The sequence below is a fragment of the Crotalus tigris genome, unplaced genomic scaffold, assembly GCF_016545835.1.
Source record: "Crotalus tigris isolate CLP2741 ecotype Arizona unplaced genomic scaffold, ASM1654583v1 scf7180000023584.419172, whole genome shotgun sequence".
In the NCBI taxonomy this organism is placed as follows: Eukaryota; Metazoa; Chordata; class Lepidosauria; order Squamata; family Viperidae; genus Crotalus; species Crotalus tigris.
The window spans coordinates 91912-110370 of NW_024100059.1; the positions used below are offsets into that span (position 1 = coordinate 91912).

The 18459-nt window shown below is 39.8% G+C and overlaps 1 protein-coding gene across 2 annotated transcripts; it reads left to right on the forward strand.

Moving 5' to 3' along the window:
• The first annotated feature begins 9331 nt into the window (after window positions 1-9331).
• Window positions 9332-17982, forward strand: SPC24 (SPC24 component of NDC80 kinetochore complex). 2 transcript variants are annotated; one of them, XM_039319384.1, is made up of 6 exons: window positions 9332-9725; window positions 10886-11101; window positions 12564-12708; window positions 16472-16564; window positions 17295-17371; window positions 17707-17982. In XM_039319384.1, the coding sequence occupies exons 2-6, from the start codon at window positions 10930-10932 to the stop codon at window positions 17811-17813; spliced, it is 594 nt and encodes a 197-aa protein (XP_039175318.1). In that variant the 5' UTR covers window positions 9332-9725; window positions 10886-10929; the 3' UTR covers window positions 17814-17982. The 2 variants fall into 2 exon arrangements, with proteins under 2 accessions (XP_039175318.1, XP_039175319.1); XM_039319385.1 differs by lacking the exon at window positions 9332-9725 and adding an exon at window positions 9750-10064.
• The last annotated feature ends 477 nt before the right edge of the window (window positions 17983-18459 follow it).

Sequence of the window (18459 nt, forward strand, 5' to 3'; positions counted from 1 at the left end):
GGTTATTTAACTAGAAAATACAACTTGCATAATAAAACAATGCCAGTGTTTTGAATTGTGCCTTTATATCAGCAGAAGATCCAGCTTTCCATTTTAATTATGTCTGAATACAGGATTTCCCTGGGCTTAAGCTGCAATCACTAACGAAGCTGGAGCCTGCTTCTTTCTTTTTCCTGAAATGATATCATATGTTCCTTTTCCAAGTTACTGGGGGGAAGGGGGGGGCCTAGGGAAATTTTAAGTGATGTGAATTGATTGTAGCTCCCATGAGGAAAACATGAAGTCCACTAGATTTAATTCAATAAACCATGATGTCACCACACATTGTGGTTAATTAGAGCAGGAGGTAACTCCTAAATGATTAAGATTTTCTTAACTCGAGGTCCGCAAAAATAAAAGTGTTATTTTTTCCAGAGAAATTTAGAGCATGAATTGCTTTGGTAGCCCTGCAGACTTTTCACTTTTCCAATTTCACTTTTATCCTGGAGGTTTCTCAATAAAAAATGCTGTATGGCCCCTTGTGGACAGGGACATGAGAGCTGATCTCTGCTAAAGTGCACTACATGGGCCAGCAGCATTCAGCCCACTTTTTTTTTCAGCCTTGACACAAGGCCAGGAGATGGCCAAGATCAATACATTGAATGGGGATTACAGGGGTGAGAAGAGCAAGTCTAATGCAGAGTATTTAAGTACATCAGTTGACATTGATGAATCCAAAAAGCACAGCCAACCCTAGCTTAGTTGCCTAGAGCAATTCTCTAGCAGTCCCATTTTAGCAGATATACAGGCAGTAATCCAGATTTCCATGGTGGCATGTTACAGAGGTCCACTCTGCATATCCTGGTGCAACTGAGACATAACCCCTAAGTAAGCCACAGGACAATGCTTCCTTTTGGAAAGGCAACTGTCTGGGGTACCAGCCATTTGGATGATTAGACATATAATATTATTGCAACAACAGTGTAGGGCAATGATGAACGTTCTAGATTTGTATTAGGGAAAGCTGGGTTTAGATCCTCATATGTCCGCAAACAAAAGTCAAAATAGGACAAGTGATGAAAAATACAGTATCTAAACAAGATCTTTCATTGGGCAGAGATCCAGTCACCCCAGCCCCTTAGAACCCAATGATTTCTATCAAAGAACATGCTCATAGAGCAAGCTTGTACTAAGGGTTATTGTGTGTCACAGAGGTACACAATTTGGCAAATAAATACTTAATTTTGGATTCAGTTTTGGAGTCAATTTTTAGTTAAACTAGACTTTTAAAAGTTTAGGCAATGCAAACATAATCATCAAGTTATTCACCCCAAAGCACAACTCTTGTGCTATTAAAAATGCAGGGAGGAGAATGTTTTGTAACAGGGAGGCTGTTACATTTCCCCAAGTGTTTATTTCAATGTCTTTCCATTGCTCTGAAGCTGCTGAGGAGATGAGTGGGCTCTGGCTTGGAAACATGGGGAGCTGGCAGCAGGCTAGTGGACTACATTTTGAAACTCACGGATTTGTTCAGTGGCCCATAATTGTAACAGAAGAGTAAAATGTTGGTACAACTGGAAAAGTGCTCTTTTTTCATATCCATTTGTTGAAGGCAAAGGAGGGCATTCATAATGGATGTCTTTAATGGAATGGCATTTTCCAGCAAGTTCTTGTGAAAGGAGAGAATATTACGTCTCTCTGCCCCTTAGAATCCAAAACATCAAAACCAACATTCCAAAGTAAATTGGCAATCAGCATAAATGGTCACCAATGAGAATAATGTGATCTTGATTGCCTGGTTTTAAGAAACATTCTTCTGGTGGTTGCATTTTGACCTGAAGATTGCAGAGACATGAAGATAAAAAATACACATAAGAAAATGCCACTGTACATATGTATGCATCAACACAGACAAACATATGTAGAGCTGCAGATGAAGGTATATTTTGACATGTTTGGAGAAATCTGTCTTATTGTCAAAGAGATTTCCTCCAGTGCTTCTTGGCAGACTGTTTGAAACATCTTGTCATCCAAAACTCTCCTGAGGATGTGATTGATTTATTAAAATGCATCAGGATGTAAATATTTATGCAGCTGCCTTTTTTATGTTTGATCACCTGACACTGCCAAGCTATGTTCAAGGGTAGGCTGTCATTCAGTATGTACCTGCTTGAAGATGACTAGAGGAGAAAGGAAAAAGGCTGAGCTCTGGTCTTCTTCAAGTAAATTGGAAGTACTTGAGGAAAAGTACTTTTTAACATTAATGCAAATAATATTCATGCAGACTAAAAGAATTTACATTCATAGCTTATTAGAATTATTTCACTGTATGGAGAAATCCAAACTTGGCAGGCACTTTCGGAAATATTTAAATTGATCCCCAGCAACTCTTTTTTTTCAAAATATAAAGCCTGCATGTACCTTCATGCTTCATTTATTTCCTTTCATAATCCATTGCCTAGCAATTGTTCATATGTTTAGTCCAGATCGATCTTTTCCTTTTCCTTGACAGGAGAGCTGCCTGTGGCCCCAGGGCTACAAGTCAAGCCTTTGTGTGATCCCTGGAATCCTTTTTGATCTGGTTGTCAAAAATAGATTGCTTAAACGCGTGGCAAAAGCTAACTAGATCTTGACCCTACTTAGCTTTTTTTTTTTTTTTTAAGACGAGGCAAGGTTGGTGAAGGGTATTTTGAGAAAGGAAACTTGGAAACTGTGTTTTAAGCTTGAGAGAGAGAGGGGGAATAAAAAGAAAGCCACACATAAAAAAAATTCTAAAAGGGAAATCCCGACTAAAGCGTCATCTTCCTCCACTGCCGCCATCCCAGTTCACCCCCACTGTCCCCTACGAGTAATATAGTCCCAAGTCTAACTTAAAGATCTTTGTCACTTGTGAAAATGCCCCAGTCTCGGCTCTGTTTGGATAATATAGTGTCCGATTTCTTTCGAAGTAACCCTTCCTTGCAAAAGCAAGCACACTACCGGTTTACAATCCCAGAAGGACAGGCAGAGAAGGGAAAAACGGGGTGAGGTGGGGGGGGGGGTGCGGAAGAGGTCCGAGAGCGAGGGAGAGAAGCTGAGCCGGGCTACTGTAAGCGCTGTCCATGGTGACTGACGTCTCCTCGGTCCTCCCTCCCCCCCCGCCGGAGGGTCTCAAGCGAGAGGCAGCGATTGGCTCGTGCCGCTGCGCCCGCCTCTCGCAGCAGAAGCGGCACGTCTGGGATCGTAACTAGGCGCCTCTTGTCTCTACAAGAAAAAACACAAGAGGGTAGGAAAGGATGCGTGCTGGGAATCCGCATGAGGTCTAGTGCTCATTACCACATTCAGGGCAGCTGTCGAGGGGCGGGAAAAGAAAAGGGAAAGGGAAAGGCGAGGGGTGGTGGTGGTTCTTGTGTGTGTTTCTCTATCTTGGAAAAGGATAGAGGCAAAGAAGGATTGCTAAGCGGCCTGTCATTGTACTTTAAATAGCAATATCTACAATTTATTATGAAAATGTCACACACAAATCTGCCCTACTCATTTCCTCCCTCCCTCCCTCCTTCCCTTTCTGACTGGATATGCAGAGGCGAAAATTGATTTTCTCCCTTCAGTGGTCTCCTCCCCTCTGAATCCCATTTGCCTCTTACTGCCTCTCTTTTGCACAAAATGGCAATTATTTGTCAGACTCCCCCTGATAAGTTTCAAGAGATCTCTTGGAATCTGATTTCTGATCATTTCCCTTTCTTCACAGTTCTCTATCAGTTTCAGCATTCAGGTGGGATCCTTGATTCATCCTTTTTTTGAGCTCCTTCTCCAGGTTCTCCAGCAGGAATACAATTTTTCCTCCACAACACTTTCCTAGGGATCTCCTGATCTACCTGACCTTGTCACTTACTCAGCATATTGTTATAATCATGTATTGCACTCTCAACAACTCCGGGCAACTCACAACAAACAAAAGAGTTGCAATAAAATCAATAAAATATAAAAAATACAGATAAAAGATAGAAAGTGTGATGAAGTGAGGGGTCTTCCACTCCCACTTCAAAGGCCTGTGTGGTCTTCATGGCTCTTACAGAATGGGGGCCATTCAGATCTTGGGGAGTGGAACCTCATCCCAGAGGGCAGCCACTGCTACAGAGAAGGGGTCCTTCCAAGTTCACAATAGATCAGGGCGTCAAACTGCCGGCCCATGGGCCGGTTGCATCATATGGAGGCCGCACCCACCCCAGCTCTGGCAATAGAAAAAAAGTCATGATACATTGTGACACACGTCATGTGATGTGGTGAGTTTGACACCCGTGCAATAGATAGCATTACTTAATTGAAGATATCCTGCAGGATTGAATCAGCTGGGCAAATGTTATGGGAGAAAGGCAGTAAAACGGCAAATAAAAATGTCCTATGCCAGTGGTGGCAAACCTATGGCACGGGTACCAGAGACGGCATTCAGAGCCCTCTCTGTGGGCACGTGCACCGTCGCCCCAGTCCTAGGCTTTCAGCTGGGTTTTATAAAACCTTTTTGCTTTAGGCCTCCGCTGCCATGTACAAAGAAAAGGTTTAATCAATCAGTCAATTTCAACTTCTTGCGGGAAAAGAAAAGATCTTGCAAAGTTGGAACTGATTGATTGAACTTTTTAGTCCCACCCAGTCTGCTGTTACCACCGCAGCCACACCCACCCAATGGGCCACACCCACCCGGCACCCGACGATGCATACGTGGGTTTGGGTTGCAGTTTGGGCACTCGGACTCTAAAAGGTTCGCCATCACTGTCCTATGCCATGTGGGGCTTTATACTGTAGGTAACAACCAGCACCTTGAATTGCATCTGGAAGCAAATTGGTAACCAATGCAGCTCATGAAGGATGGGTGTTAATTACATGAACATACTGAAGCATGCTGTTATTGCTCACACTGCTGTGTTTTCTTCTTTCTTCATTTTGTATTTTCATATGTGATATTTGACATTTTTACCTGCCCTTAGTTAAGTAGTAGCAATGGTTCAACAAATTAATTATATTTTCTGGTTTGCAAGATGCACTGAACTATCATCTGGACATACTGGACAGGTTCACAATATAATTGTGAAGAGGATGGCCTAGAAGAAGAGAGTCGCAGATTTAAGTCTATCCAACTTCTCCTTTTGATTAATTCTAATTCTAAGGAAGCCAAGGGCAATTTTTTAATACTGTACAACCTTAAGATGACTTCTTGTACACCTAGTATGGATCACATTGTACGTTTGCATTCTACTCTCACACTCCCATCTAGAACTGTAATGTGGTCCAGATCTGGCAATGGACCCCAGCAGAATTATTCTTTCTCTCCTTTTCTTTTAAAATGATATTTCCTGAGTAACAGCCTCCAAGAGCAGAAAGGAAGATCTTCTGAATCACAAAGGGGTATTTTTTTTTCAAGGCTAGAGTCAATATTTAATTGTGAGGGGAAGGCAGGTGGCCATATTACCAGGGCCAGTTATCTGAACAACGTGAGGCCATGATGTAGAATTGATGTAAAATCACAGGGAAGGTTTTTCTTTATTTTTTTTTGGGGGGGAGGATGGAATTTGGGAGATATTACTTTTTTTTAAAAAAGAGTGTTAGTCTGTTTTAGGGCTTAGGCAATCAGGTTGTCTACCTAAAAGTGGTTGGGAAACTTGTTGTAATTGTAATTTCTTCACTAAAATTTGGTGGTCCTATGACTCCTTGCTACAAAACAAACAAATAAACAAAATAAAAACCACCATCCAAAAATAAAAGGTTTGGGGGACAACTTTTATTTAAAGCATTTTGTACTGCGGCCTTTTGGTTTAAGGAAGGTGGACTTAAATCCACTTCTTTCCAGGGGATCTTGCTCAAGAACACAGATGATTTCCTATGCTGCTTCCTGCTTGATATTATGACCCCACAGAAGAATTATTAAGTGACAGAAATATTAAGCGTTTTAGTTTTAAAACTCTGCAGCTGAAGATGATTTGCTTCACAAATAAGTCAGATTGAGTCTCATAGAGAGAAAAAAATAACACAAATCATACCAGAAATTGCACTGTGCAGCACTGAGACACAAATGCAGTGCAAAAGGAGTGCTTCTTTGCTACTTTACTCATTTTAGAGTAGATTGTAATACGCTCTTTTATTTGGGTCTGCCCTCCAGCCAGAATTTGTCTGCTTTACTTCTTCCTCCTCTGACCAAAATATCACTGACCTCTTCCTATTCTTTAGCCTCATCTTTCTTCCTTTTCTGTTTCTCCCCCCTGCCATGTACTTGATGGATTTAAATGACTCTGCTTTACTACTGTTGATTTCATTGGCCCTTGTTCTTACCCGTTTTGGCAAATATCCATGAAATCAGAAGGAAATGACATTCACAAAGTACAGGACAGTGATCATCCCATTCTTGACAGTTGCCCTTTAGAAAAGAGTTGTTGCTGATAACCCAGAACATATAAGCATTCAGTAAGCTTATGAAATCACATAGAGTGAAAAGAACTCTTTCTTCACTTCAAGCCTCCAAAGATGGAACTGAACTTTTAAAAGCCTTGACAGCTTTTTTTAGTTTAGTCTGCCTCTGAAGCTCCTTTGATAAAGGCCAGATTCTTTAATGTGACTGTGAAAATATTTGGGGGGGGGGGCTGTGTGTGTGTGGCATGGTATAAAATCCTCCTCTCTGATTTTTACATTCCCTTTTTTTTTTGGTTGCAAGTGTATTTTGCCTGGAGTTGTCATATCAGGCTTGTGTGGATTATAGAAGAGTCTTGTAGCATAAAATGGCACATTACTTTGGAAAATATACGGGAGAATAACTCCTATGTGTGAATGATGTTACTTGTCCATAGTCTTTTCAGAGAATAAATAGATGGATTTATCACTGGGTTAGAGTAAGATCTGTTTGTGAATATTATCAAGGTTAAATATGAGAACATGAGGGGAGCAGGAGCAATGTTCAGAGATCCAATTGGTCAACATGATTGTTGAAATAGGAAAAACAAAAGCTACTTTTTAAGGAGAGAAATCTGGGCTTCACTATGGCTGCCTTAGCCCAAATGTGCTTAATCTAGCTATCAATTTTTCTGACTTTGCAGATGCATTGAATAACTAGTTAACTGAGCTGGTTGGAGTCAAACAACATGCCCCTGAAAAGGCAATTCAACATTAACACTAACCACATGTGCTGATGTCCAAATGCAGCTGCTAAATCTTCAGTTGAGCAGTTTAGGAGCATTATGCAACATCAGTCTGTATGAGATGATTTCAAACATTGTACAGTACACATAACCCCATTTATATTGTCAGGTCTGGCTAAATATAAAAAATTAGGTGGTCAAACAAAAAAAAATATAGGATTCAAATAATAGGAACTACATGAACCTAATGGACACTCCTTCAGACAGAGTTTTTACACCTTGGCTCAGACTGAACTAGAGATGCTTTTTCCAAAAGGCAACTGAACTTTCTTGGTTTTCCTTTTGAAAACATTTCACTTCTCACCCAAGAAGCTTCTTCACTTCTGAAGCTTCTTGGATGAGAAGCGAAATGTTTTCAAGGAAAAACCAAAAAAGTGCAGTTGCCTTTTGGAAAAAACACTTTGGGAGCAATCTTGACATGTATGACTAAGAATCTCCATAGGTTATTAAAAAGATTTTTATTTAATAATTCATAAGAGAGTTAATAGGATTACAGTCTCATATGTGTATGAGAGGAAACTATAATATAGTTTTATACTTGGCTCCCCAAAACGATCGGCAAATAATTCTGTTTCTAAATAAATATACTTGCCTATTAACTATTGCTACTGTAGATAAGATAAAAGCACTATATAAATAAAGTGACCATGAAAATAACTTTCAGTTTAAAGGTGCCCTCTTGAAGAACTGCCCATTCAAACAGCTAGAATTACCTAGCACTTTTTAGCATTCATGATATGCCATCGTATATATTATTTTCAATTTGGCATCTATACACATATAAGGTGACCAACTTTTTTACAACAAAAAGGAGGACACAAATAAATTGAAGAAAAAATATCGTAAATAAAAGAAACATTGTATTTATTGCAACAATAATACAGAATACACTATAATATGATAAATGCATAATAAAAACATTTGTAACAATAACATTTTATATTGTAATTATGCTTACATGCCTATTAATTATTTAAATGAGTACTTTTCCATTGAATGAATATTTTTTGTCAATGTATCATCTTCTAACAATATATTGGAAATATCTGAACAAGAAATATCCTTCATATTGAATTTTACGGCAAGTGCTGCAGCTAGAGTATCAACATTCAATCTCGATTTCTCACTTGTCCAAAAATCTACACGGCTGGACTGCGTGGGGGTGGGTGGCAGAGGCAGGTGTTGTGAGCCAGGTGCTCCAGGATGGCCACGTAGGTGAGGTGGTGGCAGCGCAGATCAGCACTGCGTAGACCACCAGCTAGCGTGGCCCATGGAAGGTCAACTGCCCACCGTGCCCCCACCCACAGCCACCCTGCCAGCACTGCTGCCCTGCCATGGAGAGCTGGCCCCGCAGCTCGCAAAGCACCAGCCGAGCCAGCTCCGGCCCTGCAGCCGTCCCCCCCAGCACCACTGCCCACCCTGCGCATCCCTGTGTAGAACCGAACAGGGAAGACCAAGACAAACTTACCGCTCCAGTCTCCTGCAGCTATCTGCAGAACTAAGTAAGAGATGGTGTAGTTGGGTAGCAGTGAGGGGTGCAAAGTTCCTGCAACTTGCACGTGCAAAGTTTGCCACCTGGGTGTTTTGGCACGCTCAGCAGCAATTCCTATTGGCTTTCGAAAGCCGATAGGGGGAGTAGCACAGCTCAGGCAAAAGTTGAAAAAAACCATCAAAAAAAGGTGCCGGAACGCCTTCTGAGCGTTCTATGAGGGAAAAAAAGCCCTGCAGATAAGTCTTCAAATATAGAAAAAGAGGACATTTAGGAGGACATTTTCGAGGGATGACGGAACTCACAAAAGGAAGACTGTCCTCCCAAAAGGAGGATGGTATATGGAGAAGGAGGACATTTAGGAGGACACTTTTTGAGGGAGGACAGAACTCAAAAAAGGAGGACTGTCCTCCCAAAAGGAGGACGGTTGGTCACCTTAGTTACACATACCCAGGGATATACAAAATTTATGCAAAACTGCCTCTCCTTTTAAGTGCAGGTTCAAGCTTTTAGACAGCAGATCCGTCAGGCGAAGTAGCGCCCTCTTTCGTTTGTTCAAGGTCAGAGCACACCTTTCCTCTTTCAAAATGATCCATTTGCTGAATGGGGAAGATGAGACTAAGTAGGCGCATGCGCACAAACAAAATGGGAGGGGAAAAGTTAAGCACATGCGTAAATGATATTGCTAGGAGGCAGAAGTATGAAATGAACACAATTCGGCGAAAAAAATGAAAATCGCTAAGGATTTCGCTTCTTTTAAGTTTAAGACTGTCCAAGTCTCTACTGAAGATCAACTACGTCTTCATATCAGAAGCTATCGTGAGAAAATCCGCTCGCCGTTCAAATGGGAACGTCGAAAAAAATTGCAGCAGTCCGCAACTCTAACTTTCCTACTTCTTGGAAACTCGGAAAAGCCTGCTATACAGTGGCGGTTTGCGCAGGCGGAAAAGAACTTTTGAACACGTCCAGTTTTGGGGTCACATGATGCAGGTGACAAATCAGGCCCCTGCGGGTCTTGGCGACGACCAATAGGAGAGGCGTATTCCTAATAGCTTTAAGGGCGCCAGGATTGGATTCGTCTGGATCGGTGGCATTGGGTAAGACGTGAACGGCTTGCACGAGTGGCGAGAGTGGGTGGTTGCACGATATGGATTCTCACCTACATGTGTTCGAAGTCCGGGAGAGGGAAACCGACGCTCGGAGCTTGTATTAATTGCCCAAAATTCAGCTCTAGCACTGTATTGGAAGTGCATGTCAATAAGGAGCTTGCTTGCTTGCCTGCTTGCTTGCTGGGCCTTTCCCATATCCTGTGCTATTGTAGTTACATCATACTTTGTTTTGTATATAAGAAGCCCTTTTTAACTTATTTGTTTTGTTTGTTTGGTTCATATATCCCACTTTTTCTTCAGAATTCGCAGTCCTGCTACCCTTTACAGGTAGTCCTCTACTTAACGACCACAATTGAGCCCAACATTTCTGTTCCTAAGCAAGACAGTTGTTAAGTGAATCACTGCAATTGTTAAGTTAGTAACATGGTGATTAAGTGAATCTGGCTTCCCCATTGACTTTGCTTGTCAAAAGGTCAAAAAAGGAGATCACGTGACTTGGGACACTGCAACTGTCATAAATATATCCTAGTTGCTAAGTGTCTGAATTTTGATCACATGACCAAGGGGATTCTGTAGTGGTCAATAAGTGAAAAAATGGTTATAAGTCACTTTTTTCAGTGCTGTTGTAACTGTTTGAACAGTCACTAAACGAAAGGTTGTAAGTCAAGGACTACCCATATATCCCATCTTTTGTGCCAAAGAGGAAAAGGTGTACGTAGCATCCTATTCTCCATTTATTGACCACAGCAATCTTTTGAGATAGGTAGGTAGAGAGAATGGAAGGCCAAAGTCACCCAGTGAGTTTTCATGAGTGAAGATGGAGGATACAGAAAAGCTATTTAGCATTTTAACTTTATACTATCCTAAACTTACAGTGAGCATATTTTCTTGGAAAAGATAAAATATAGACCTGAAAAAAGGGACAAACCTGAGAGAGGATGATAAAAAATGTGTTTATAACATTTATAAAATCAAGAGTAAAACCAAGAAAATATATGATTAACTTAACTCTAATGGGCAACTTTCTGAAGTAAAGGATTGTCTTTTGTAATAAAGGGCTTATGGTCCCTGTATCTATACCGGGTTTTAGGTGAAAACTTGGTGGGGATTCACATTTCCTTCATTAAAGAACCATATGCCTTCCTAAGTTTCCCTCAGACATCAGGATTCTCCTCTTAGCTTGGCACTTGCAATGGCTGCTGTCAATGAACGAATTGGAGATATGGAAAAAGTGAGAAGGGAGCTGCTCAAACTGATGACAGAAGGCAAGGCAGTGGAGATGCTGAAGCACAATCTGTCCCAACAGGAGAGAATGATTGACAAACTTTTGAATACTCAGAAGACCACAAAACAGCTGATCAAAGGTACTTTTTGTCTTTTCCTGACTTAACCTTGCAGTCAAGATTTTGCTGGTACATTTGCCATTTAAGGAGGAAAATTTAAACTTAACCACTACACACACACAGAGAGAAATCCTGCTTAAAATTTATTGTTTTAAAATAAATTGTGATTTGCAACATTTGGTCTCGTATATTGAAAACAGAACAGTCCTACTTTGATACATATAAGCAGTCATATATATATAATTCAAATATAACATATTTGAATTATACATTTCTAGATTAAAAATATTTACCTCTTTTTTTTAAAGTTTACTAAGAATTCAAATCAAAGAGTTGAAAACTGAGTATAGTAGAAGATTAAAAGCAAGCCAAAAGACAAGTCTGATTCTAGGGCCACAGTTTATTCATTCTCACATTGCTAAACTCAAAGACTAAATTGATCTAGAGGTCCTCATCTGATAAGTACCTTTCTTTAGTATTCCAGTTCTTTACTGTAGTCCATTGAATTTGGATTACGGCTATGTACCCAGTGGAGAAAATACCTTGTTTCAAAAATGAATTAAATTGTAGTTTTGGAAATTCTACTGTTTTGAAATGGTCGCAGTTTGGCAGGGAAACAGTCAGAAAGTTTTGATTGTTCCCTGTTTCAGTTTAGCAAAACCTGTAGGAATATCCCTGACAGATATGGAGCAAGTAGTGCAAGACTGTTGTATGTTGCCCTGGTTTATTCAGAAAAAAGATAATTCTCCACGATTCCACCATTACCATTTCTGCAGCTCTCTGCATCTATTATTTGACTGGTTTTCCAATGCCTGTCCTTCCCATTCTGAACTGCTACTGATTTTCATATAATAAAAGAGCAGAGAAGACAGCCATTGGTGTCTATAGGAAGCACCAGAGACCCTCCTAATATAACAATGATTATGCAGCTGAATAACCAATGAATAACCATCAAATAATAGTCGTTCATTTCTCATGTCCTTCTTATTTTTCATTGCCCTTATTATCACTGCAACATTGCCATCAAAGAAATTCTCCACTTTGTTTTTTCTACTATTCCCTCACACTGGAAATCTGTATTTTAATCTCCATTGTAAACAAATACATTAGATCAATTTTGTCCCATAAATCAAACTGAGATATTTTAGCTTGGCTATATCATTTGAAACCAACTATTCTTTAAAAGGAATGATTTGTGCATGGTTCATACTGCACATCCCTGTTATATATTTATGGATTATTTCCCCCAAACTAGGGTTGTCAAATTAATGAATTGTTGCTATACTAGCAAGGATTATGAGAAATCTTAGTATGTTTGGAGATCATCAAATTGAAGAAAACTTAAAATAAAGCAATGAGGACATTTGTAGAAATTTGTTGAGTATTTTAATAGATGATGAGAAAGAAAATTAATGCTGACATTCAGTTTTCCTAACCAGCTATATTTTAACTGGAGATATACTGTATTCTGCTTTCACTATAGACCTCATGATTACTGAGGAGAAAGTGGCACAGAGACTTTCTGACAGGGAAGAGGAGTTGAAGGCGAGCATCCAAAAGCTGCAGAAAATTGAACAAGAACTCCTTCAGACAAATGAAAAGGATGAAAAATTGAGGATCAATATTAAATATCCTTTCATGTTGGCTTCTGGTGAGGAGTTAAGATGATCTCCCTCCCTCCAGACTAGGTAGGTCTGAAACCTAACAATTCCTTCTCTGGACTGTACCTGTCAAGTTGGGTGATTTTCTAGAAGCTTATTCTCCTAATTGGAAGCTCATATCTGGAACAGAACAGTCCGCTTTGGCTGAGAGAATTGATTTCTGGAAAATTACCAGTCTTATCTCCAGAACAGCTGCACTGATGTGGTCAGAGAAAAAATTGTAGGATGGTATATTTTGCATATCTTTATTCTAAATGTTACATCCTTTCTAAGCCATACTTAATACAGTAAAATATTGGCTCAAGTCCAAAGTGGTTTGAGAACATCAATAAGGGAAAATTGGATTTCTTCTTAGTGTTCAACTAGCATCCAATAAGTTGAGTGTTTTGAGCCTTAGATTTGTATTGGACCCCAAAGTCAATGTACTTTGGCAGACATTAGCAAAATTTAGAATACCAAACATAATACACTAGAAGCCAATATCTTTGTTTTAACCTTTTAATTGTGTCCAACTCTTGGCAACTTTACAGGCAAATATTCTCCATGCTACCCTGCAAGCACAGTTTCTTTCAATTGTTATGTTCAATTTTGTATCAGATTTGATGTTATCAAGGCAGCATGTTCTTTGCTTGCCCTTTCTTCTTTGTCCACTAACCGTTCCTAGCATCATTGCCTTCCCAGTGAATTTGCATGCATAACATGGCCAAAGTAAATCAGTCTTATGATTTTAGTTTTCTGGTTTTATATGATTTAATCTCTGTTGGTTACTGTTAGTCAGAAGCCGATATAATAGCAAGTAAATTGCATAAAGCACTGGCAGAGAAAGAAATATGTGCTAATAAGCACAGGCAAAAGCAAACTAAAAAGGAGCTTTCTCTGTCCAAACTGCTTTTACACTATTAATTCCTAGAGAAAGCAGCAAGTTTGTCCTAAATCAACCATTGTTTGTCCTGTTTGTAGTACTGTATGCAAGAAAAAGTGATGTAATATATGTAAAACAGCATTGTGAGTTTCTTAGCTATAAACTTTTACCTTTGTTGTTGAGAACAACTTGTGACCAGAATTCAAAGACTGGTTGAACTGTCCTACCTTGGGATTAAGGGTAATTTTTTCCCCCAGTATTTCTGATGTCATGAACAGGAAATCCAGCATCAGAGCTACCTAAAAAGGTCTTGTTGGCTTGACAGAAATTGTGTCCTATTATGCTTCATGGTAGAATTGGCATGGCTCTCAAGATGTTGAAATCAGAAGTACAGGTAGTTCTTGCTTACAAGCAATCTTTCAACGACCATTCAGAGTTACAATGGAGGTGAATGGGTGGGATTTACAACTGATCCTCAAAATTCTGATTATCATAGTGTTCCTGCAGTAACCTAATTACAATTTGCGCACTTGGTGACTAACTCGTATTTACAATTGTCTCAGCATCCTACAGTCATGTGATTGCCATTTATTTATTATTTATTTGTTAAATTTGGTGCCCATTTTCCTGTGGGGCTACTCTGGGTGGCTTACAACAATAAAACACAAAAAAATATGATAAAACTGTAAAAATAACAATAGTAAAGGAATGAAACAAAAATAAACAGTGGAAGTACAATAATATGAAGTTAAAAAGATGAGTGGAGCAGAAGCCGGAAGTGCAGGATGGAGGTGGGATCAGCAAGTTAGTCCATCAACCATCTCCAGTGAGGTACTCCTTGACCGATGGGATCCTCGGCAGACCTCCTCTGCTGGCATGTGTAGAGCAGGCATGTCTTAGCGGGACAAGATGGTTCATCTAGTAATCTGGACCTATGCAATGCAGGGCTTTAACGGTTATAACTAGCACTTTATAATCTTTATAACATAAGCTTCCCTGCTACTTCCTATAAAGTAAAATGGGGAATCAGGCAGGAGGTCACAAATGGCAATCGCAGGATTTCATGCTTAACAACTGTGTGGGATTCACTTAGCATCTAAAAGTGCTGGAAGAGCCCTCATAAGTCGGTGTCTCATGATGTCACTTTAAAAGCACTTAGTGATGGAGTTGCTGGTCCCATTACCATCATTAGCCTGAAGTTAGCCTGAAGTTGGTTTAATTACTTTTGGCCCTTTAGCCACCTACCCTAACTCTTGTTGATAAAAGGTAATCTGATGTGTATGTGCTATCATAAACAAGTGCCTCTCTATTAATCAGAGCTGGACAATTTGCGGAATCCAGGCACTTCATAACTAGGTGATAGACCATTATCTATGGAGTTTTGAAAATAATGGAAATTTCTGTGCCCAACAGGAAGCAGGATCTGATGCCTTTATTATAAAATCGACTAGGGTGACATGTTTCACATAGCCAAGACAAACATAGTCTCTGGAACATATTTTTCCCTGTACGTTACCTATAATTTCTCTGTTGTAGGACAATTATAGGTGAAAAAAAGGGCTAGGAAGACAGAATGCTCAATTATGTTGTAGTTTAATAGGGGCATTGCGAAAGGGGAAAATAGCAAAAGGTGTAAGGACCTGCCTCAATCAATCCTCCCAAGAAACAGAACTCTTGAAACGAACATCATCCCAAAAAGGAACTTTTATTGGGAAATGTTGACAGCAGGAATAGAAGGCAGGATCTGAAGGTTTCCCACATCATTCAATGGGTCAAAAGAATCAGTAGTAACCCCACCCCAACTGTCCATCCAGACGGTTAAAACAGCCAATCCGCAGGTGTGAAAATGCTGTGGGAAAGGACAATAAGGTGCCGCTTCCAAGGCTGTTAGGTCTCTCTGCACTAAGGCAGATGGCCAGAGGCACATTCCATTCTCATCCCAATGTAGAAACATCAGAGGACAGAGGAAGGAAGCGAGCAAGAGGAAATGCACATCAGCAACCCAAACTACACCCCCCCCAGGAGAATGGCAGAACCCGAAAAGAACAAGAAACCCCATGCCCATAGAAGGACAGGGTTCTGACACAAGGTTTAAAAAGGAGCAACTCATTTCCCCCACTCACCCCCCAAGAAATCCCAAAGGAGCTGTAGAGCTTTTATTCTATCACACAATATTTTGACAAAAGTAAGTTGGTGTATTGGGAAGTATTAGAGGAGAGATTGAGTTTTTAGGATGTGAAAGGAGAAAAAAAATAAGCTGGATGGTAGAATCTTCTTTTGTAGCGTAACATATTTTAAGGTCTTTCCTGTTTGTTGCAAGTAACTGTCCTTTAGGGCACATTCTATATTTGTTATATATTTTTTTATCCAATGCATGCCAGGTTGTCTAAGAATCTTCTTTGGCTTGTTAAAATTAGTTCTCTGAGCAGGATTCCAACCACACTTGCCATTTATAAAATTTACTCAGGGCAAGAAAACAATGACAGGTCATTCTATAAACTGATTAGATTTTGCTTTAATTTGGATTTTGAAAATAAAAGTGAACCAATAAACAAGTCTGTGTATAGCTCCTTCAAAAAGGCTGAGCAGTTTGTATTTGTTTATTGGGGTAGTTCACTTAACTCCTTTGCTCAGATTTTGATTCTGTTAAGCAGAAGAAAACCGGACAACCAATGGATTAGTTGGTGCAGAAGTGTACCTTGATGCTTAAATACCAAGGATAGTTTGATTTCCAGGCACTTATTTTGGAATATGCTTCAGGTATTATAGCACCATTTCCCACAATACGGAAACTCTTATTAATGGAGTATTATTAAGAGCTCTGTTAGTTTGGAGAATTACTTGGATTCCTTCACTCACACAATATACTGAATTGAGAAAACAGCTGGAGACTTTGAGAGAAGAAAGCAGGCAGCAGCAGCAGAAAGCAACAGAAGAAACTGACAGAACTATGTCAGCTACGTGAGTAAAAACTTACCTCTAATCTTTTTCATTTGCAAAAGGTGAATTACAAGACTAGGCTACTTGGCTTCTATCTTGGTTATCCATTTCCTTTATGCAAGTTGTTTGAGTTGGACATCCATATAAACATTCTAAATTATTAAAATGGTGATCAAACCATAAAAAGGCTACATTAATGTATGTCATTCCCACCCCCCCAAATTTCCTTTTGATTTGTCAAGGGGATACACGAGGTAGTTTGACAATCTTGCTTTGAAGTTATGAACTTGAGTAAAAATAAACATTTGTGGACCCTTGTTAAGTAGTTATTGCATGCAGAATACTTGGAACACTTGCATGCTTTTTTTTTTTTTTAAATGGGACAATGGGAAAAAGAAGTAGGTTTTTAATCAGGGTCCCCAAACTCCTCAGTTCAACAACCCTTTCATGAAACCTCAGATTGTTCCTCAGACTTCAAACATTTGTTATATGAAGATAATATAAACTACTTTAATGACTACTACTACTCCCTTTGGGGATCAGTATTGACTATTTTGAGAAAACCTGCTTTGAACAAAAAGCAAAAGCACTCCAGGAAATCACTACACATCCAGCTTTCCTTTGTTTTGCATTTTCCAGATTCATTTGACATGAGGCCTGTGAATCATAGCCTATGAGCATATTTCAGCAATTGTAGATAATGATAGGATCTGCACCAAACAAGCAACTCATATTTTGTTATGTTTGCCAGGTATCTCGTACATCTTTATTATCAGATCTGCCAGATTGACTGGGACTATTCTTGTGAGCCACCCCTGATCAAAGGAAGTATCCTTCTGCAATGTCTGGATTCCAGGGAGGGAGGGAGGGAGAGCATTCCAGGGAAGCAAGACATCCCACCGTTTAAATAGTTTGAGGGAGAAAGAGAGTGAAGACAGCGCCTCCCTAATAGTTCCCAGAATTTGTTTTATGGTGCAAGTAAGTCTGCTTTAGTTTGGAAAGATTTCTTCTATAGGTGAAGAACATAAAGGAAACTGCTTAGAAAAATCTCAATGTGTCTTTCTTGGATTTTGAGCTCGATATTTTCCCTTCCATGGAACTGGGGGTTGGGCCAAGGAAGAAACACAGGTAATTTTTTCCTTAACTTTTTTCTTTGTTCTCAGCCCATTATGGACCAGATATTGCTCAATCTATCAACCTGGACAGTAGCCAACATTCTCCTTGCTTTATCAGTGATTACCTCTGGAACCTGGTGAATACATCATGGTGAACAGGCGGCTTTTGGCAAACAGTAGATAATATAATAGACATTCCTAGGAGCAAAATATATTTCAGTGGCTCATTCTGTGTTATATCTTTTGGCAGAGCAGTATTCTGGAGAGCGTTAATGGAATAAATGCAGACTGAAGCAAAATAAACATTAATACTAATCACAAAAAGTATTTTATTTGTGTGAGTAGAGCTTTAAAACCAGTTTCCTAAGAGGATGTACCACCCACAGGTAAGGGGAAAAACACAGGTAGCCATCTGGGTAAGCCCTTCCTTGTGGGATAATAGAAAAGCAGCATAGGCAAAGGTCCACCTGAGTTTTCAAGTTGTAGTGATCAGTGTTCATTTACAGTGCGCATTCATAAAGTATTCAGACCCCCTTCATTTTTGTCAATTTTGTTATGCTGCAGCCTGATTATACACTCATCTTTCTCCATCTACACCAGTGGTTTTCAACTTGTGGGTCGGGACTGCATTTGGGGTCGAACGACCATTTCATGGGGGTCGCCAAACAACGCAGTCCGCCATTCCCCCCCCCCTTTTCCTTAGCTGTGCTACTCCCTTTTATTCTATTGGCTTTTGAAAGCCAATAGAATAGACTCTCTTGAATAGAGTCTAATTCTATTGGCTTTCAAAAGCCAACAGGA

Excerpts from the sequence above, each read along its gene's own strand:
- SPC24 (XM_039319384.1), top strand. The coding sequence starts at position 10,930 with ATGGCTGCTGTCAATGAACGAATTGGAGATATGGAAAAAGTGAGAAGG. Across the intron at positions 11,102-12,563 it reads CACAAAACAGCTGATCAAAG|ACCTCATGATTACTGAGGAG; the intron begins GTACTTTTTGTC and ends CTTTCACTATAG. Across the intron at positions 12,709-16,471 it reads AAATTGAGGATCAATATTAA|TGAATTGAGAAAACAGCTGG; the intron begins ATATCCTTTCAT and ends CACACAATATAC.